The sequence below is a fragment of the Camelina sativa genome, chromosome 20 (genome assembly GCF_000633955.1).
Source record: "Camelina sativa cultivar DH55 chromosome 20, Cs, whole genome shotgun sequence".
NCBI lineage: Eukaryota > Viridiplantae > Streptophyta > Magnoliopsida > Brassicales > Brassicaceae > Camelina > Camelina sativa.
The window spans coordinates 9,836,108-9,841,187 of NC_025704.1; the positions used below are offsets into that span (position 1 = coordinate 9,836,108).

Below are 5,080 nucleotides of genomic sequence, written 5' to 3' on the forward strand. Positions count from 1 at the left end.
TTAGAAATACTGAGCCACTATCTTATCCTTGATAAGTTGATCAGCTTCACTAAGTGGCTCTGGTTTGGCAAGAAGTGTGTCTAATATGCCAAGCTTCTGTAGCTTCTCTTTTTCAGCCATATCCACCCTTTTTACTTCCAACATGCTCTTGTACTCAGCGAAAGCCTTCCCCTGAGCATTGTTCCTCTTGGCCTTTGCAGCCTTGATACCTTGAGGCCTAATCTCAAAGTCTTGTTCACTATGGGTTGACTCGGACTGTGAAGCTGCCTCGGATTGTGAAGCTGCCTCGGATTGTCAAGCTGCCTCGGATTGTGAAGCTGCAGCAACTGGTTTCCTCTTTGTTCTGACGTTTGTTGAAGGGTTGTTAATAGTGTTAAGGTTCAGCCATTTCTGCTCAAACCTTAACAAACACCAGCAATGCTCCATTGTAAACTTCGTGTTATGTTCAGCGAAATAGATGTCGTGGGCCATCTTCAGCACATCATTCTCAGAGTGTCCACTACAGTTTAGTCTTTCCGCAGCTGTGTAACCACTGCAGAACTTGTTAGTGCACTCATTGATCCTAAACCACCTCTGCTTACAGTTTATGTTCATCCCCTGTTCACCATTGCCTATAGCATGAGGAGTGTCTGCATAGTATTTGTTAACTCTTTGCCAAAAGCTTCCTCCCTTTTGTTGATTTCCAATAATACGGTCCTTTGAAGTGTTCAGCCACGCACTGATAAGAGCTTCATCATCAGCCGGATTCCATTTCTTCCTATCCTTCCTGATATGTGTCTCTTGAGAAAGAGGTACATCCTGATGAGATTCTTGAGACGAGTAAGGAGGTACTTCGTAAGCACCATCTAGGTTAAGAGTATCGCCTTGACTGTTGAGAAGATCTACATAACTAGAAGAGGACTGACTGAATGTATTGTAAGAACTCATAGGAAGAGTGTACCAAAGAGGAAGAAGAGTTTAAGATGATGCGGAAAAGAGTGTACCAAAGAGGAAGAAGCGTTTAAGATGAGAAAGAATGAAGAGAGATAGAATATGATGGAGAAAGATTGAAGAGAGATATAATGACCAAAGCTTGAAGAGAGATATAATGACCAAAGCTTGAAGACAGATATAATGACCAAAGCTTGAAGAGAGATATAATGACCAAAGCTTGAAGAGAGATATAATGACCAAAGCTTTAGTAGATACAGAAATCGGATATGTTGTTGGTACCATTCATAATGACAAAAGTTTCAACTACCTAAGTCTAATTGATATGCTCAAATTAACCCTAGAGCTACTTTCTCAAATTAAGAGGTCAATGCAGTACTTAGGGGTTGAATTCCACAAGGACTCAAGTCTACACAATAAATTGTAGAGTTTTTCAATTATGCTAAACAAATTAAATTGAATTAAAATAAAAGCAATGCAAAATATTAAATAAAACTTGTTGTAAATTCAGAAGATCAAAAAGCTAGGCCTAGGGAATTTCTCAGGAAATTATGAAATATTAAATCAATCAATAAATTAGGATTCAAACAATTAAGAACAGATCTAGAACTCTAAACACTTTTGTAAATTAAATCAGTTCTCACTGCAAATAATATCTAAATTTAAAACCAGAAAATCCAAATCTCTTTGTAAAATTCTAGGTTAAAAATCAGCAATAAAATCAGGTTTAGATTGTTCACAAAATTATTAAATCAAATCTCTTTGCAAGAAATAATTTTGCTCATCAAAAGGTTTTATCAGGAAAATCAATTATATTCTCATATCAATTTATTTTCCTAAAGTATTAATTCTAGGTGACCAATCAAAAATTAATATGAAGAACAACCTAAGATGAAGATCTAGATAGATAAAGAATCCTAAATAAACAGATCTAATAATTCATAAAATCCCTGTGAAAAACCCTAAACCTAACAAACAAATTACTCAGACATAATCAATGAAGAACAAAACATCTTTCTGAATAATAAGCAATTAGAGATTAAAAGAGTAAAAGGGAGTTCAAGAATTCTTCTCTACAAAGCAGATTTGATCTCTCTCTCTCCAAAAGCTCTCAAAAATCTCTCAGGGTTGCAGGAAAAATAAAACTTGATAGAATAAAACTTAAGGGTTTGGAAAACCTAAAAACTATATATATATGTCCTAAAACACGTCAGGGACTAGTCTTGCAAATATGGAAAACTTCGGGCAACTTTGTAAAACTTCCAAATTTGGCTCTCTCGTCGGTTTGGACTGGGTGTCGATCGATGCTAAGGCAGTGTCGATCGACACCATCTCCTCTGATCGATTCCAAGTTGATTTCTTGCGGATTATTGCTCCAAACTGATCCAAATTGCTCTACTTTGCTCCTTTCATGCTAAAAACCTGTAAAGACTCAAAAACAATCTAGAAACAAATGAAAAGACACTAAAAGACTCCTTATATCATGGTTAAAAACCACAAAAACCATGATATATCAACTCCCCCAGACTTAGTCTTTGCTTGCCCTCAAGCAAAACATAAACTTAGACCTGTGAAAGAGGTTTGAAAACAGGGAACTCACTCAATTGCATGATGATTCTTATTCACACTCTTCATTTACCTGACTCAAGAACTTACTTCTTATACTCAACCATGATAAGCATCAACATTCCTTACTCAAATCCCACAATCCTTTGGAATCTCTGAAATCTCCATTGTCATCTCATTAGTCAATATTAAAGCACAAATAAGGTGAATTCTTACCTTGGGTGTATTGATCAGTGGCATATGGACTCTCTTCAGGCCAAGACATTCTTCTTACATCTCCTTTCCTCTCCCTTTTCTCACTTCCATTATTTTTTCTTCTTTCCTTTTTTTTTTCTTAATCAAAGGTGTAAGCGAATACCGGGGTCATCGGTAATTTACCTACCCCTCGCTTCCAAGCTTTGTGTGATCATTTGACTCAAGAGTAGAATAATGAGGTCACTGGTAATTTACCTACCTCTCTAAACTGATCAAAATCATCTCATCTTTTATTCTCTCTTTTTCTGATTTTTTTTTTTTAAAAGCACTGAAGGGAAGAGAGAGGGGAGACATACTTTGAAAAATTGCATTGTCTTGTATGGCCTGAAGAAGAAGTCTAGTCCACTGATTTCCAACCCCAAAGTAAGAGATTAAGTCCGGTTAAAATCCTGATAAAAGTTGAGACAACGTTAGATCAATCAGATATCCATTGAATAAGGGCTTTCAGGATTGTTGATAAGGTTCATAGTCTTTCTAAGCTTCAGTTCTGAGATCAAGCATAAACAAATAATCATTAGAGTGTTAGCCAAATAAGAGAAATCATTAGTCAAGCTCATAATTCCCAAAGATAAAAAGAAAAATTTTGAAAAATTTGACTCAAACTTTATGGTTTTGACTGACACAACTGAAACTCAAAAACAGAAAACATAGTTAGAGTAACTAACCTCCCCCAGACTTAAACAACACTATCCCCAGTGTTATCAAGTAAGAGGAAAGCAAAAATAAAAATAAAATAAACAAAAATCAAAATCAAAAGAAAAAGAAAAACCTACCAGTGGGTTGCCTCCCACTAAGCGCTTGTTTTCAGTCATTAGCTTGACTGTGTTGGAGCTCATGCATCCGGAGGATCAGAACATGGCATTGAAATCCTCTTCATCCAAGGTGGTGTATAAGCTTTAGGTGCATGAGGCTTGCCAAGGATGTGAGGAACAGGACCAGGATGGGATTTAGGGATTGGTTTGCCTCTCTTATGTCCTGCAAAATCATCAACAGAAGAAACAAGCGCTCTACGATAATCTCGTGGCTTGGTTAACTGCAAAACAGTTTTTGTCTCTTTGAAATTCTTATTGATGATAGGAGGAATTTTAGGAGAAGGAGAGGTGTACCTTTGCCTTACCTGAGGGCTCTGGAGTGTGGATTGATGACTCTTCTGTTTGGGAACAGGTTTCTGACTTGGAGCATCAGTTTTGGACAAGCTTTCTCGCGGTCGTGGAGGGGTGTCGATTGATACCCTCTTGGTGGCATCGATCGACACTGAGCCTAATGCTTGTGTTGCAGAAACTTTTTCAACAGAAAAAGTATGTCCATCAATAGTAGGAGCCCTCCGCAGCTTATCCATCTCAAAATTCAAACTCAAACCATCCACATTCAGTGCTATGTGTCCCTTCTGCACATCAATGATGGCACCAGCTGTAGCCAAGAAAGATCTTCCTAAGATGAGAGGATCTTTAGGCTCTTGATCATACTTCAGCACCACAAAGTCAGTGGGAATCATGAAGTTGCCAACCTTAACTGGAATATCCTCTAAAACACCTTCAGGAGTTCTTCGGGAGCGATCAGCCAAGATAAGAGAAATCTGAGTTGGCTTGAATTCTGTCATCCCAAGTCTCACAGCAACAGAATGTGGCATCAAGTTGATGCTAGAGCCAAGGTCACAAAGTGAGTGAGAAAACCTTCCTGCTGAGATTGAGCAATCAAGTACAAAGCTTCCAGGATCTGGTAACTTCTTAGCAGTCCTACATTGAATGATTGCACTCACTTCCTTAGAGACAACCACTTCCTACTTTCTTTCCTTCTTCCTCTGAACAGGCTGGTTCAACAGAATTGCACTGACATCCTTAGTNACTAACATCCTTAGTTAGCAAGGCTCCTTCTTCAGGGCTCAAACCATTAGATACCATTCTCTTGACATAGCGCTTGAGTGGTGGTGAAAGCTTTACTGCATCAATCAATGGCATCTCAATCATCACCTTATCCATCATTGCTTTGCATCTAGCTTCCTCCATCTCCTGCTTGGACTTTCTTGGCTTGGGAAAAGGAACCTTTGGCTTGTAGACCCTTTCAGCAGCTGGAACCTGAGATTTCGCAGCTTTTGGTTCCGTCTGAGATGAGTGTCGATCGATACCCAGGTGGTGTCGATCGACACCATCATCTGAAACCGAGAGATTGGCTGATTTGTCTCCTTGTTCTGCAGAAAAAATTTCACCATCATCTTCATCTCTCACTGATATGGCATTGCAAGCATGTCTGGGGTTTGACTCAGTTCTTGCTGGAAGATAATTCTCTTGCCTTTTTACAGACCCAGCAGTCTGTGCAACTTGAACCTCCA

At 38.6% G+C, this 5,080-nt stretch overlaps 1 protein-coding gene across 1 annotated transcript; it reads right to left on the minus strand.

Moving 5' to 3' along the window:
- On the minus strand, window positions 1-927 carry LOC104772370 (glutathione S-transferase T3-like). The gene is made up of 2 exons (XM_010496998.1): window positions 401-927; window positions 1-217 (listed from the first exon to the last, which is right to left on the minus strand). Exons 1-2 carry the CDS (start codon window positions 925-927, stop codon window positions 1-3), a joined length of 744 nt encoding a protein of 247 aa, XP_010495300.1.

Excerpts from the sequence above, each read along its gene's own strand:
- LOC104772370 (XM_010496998.1), bottom strand. The coding sequence starts at position 927 with ATGAGTTCTTACAATACATTCAGTCAGTCCTCTTCTAGTTATGTAGAT. Across the intron at positions 218-400 it reads CATTGCTGGTGTTTGTTAAG|GCCTCAAGGTATCAAGGCTG; the intron begins GTTTGAGCAGAA and ends CTTTGAGATTAG.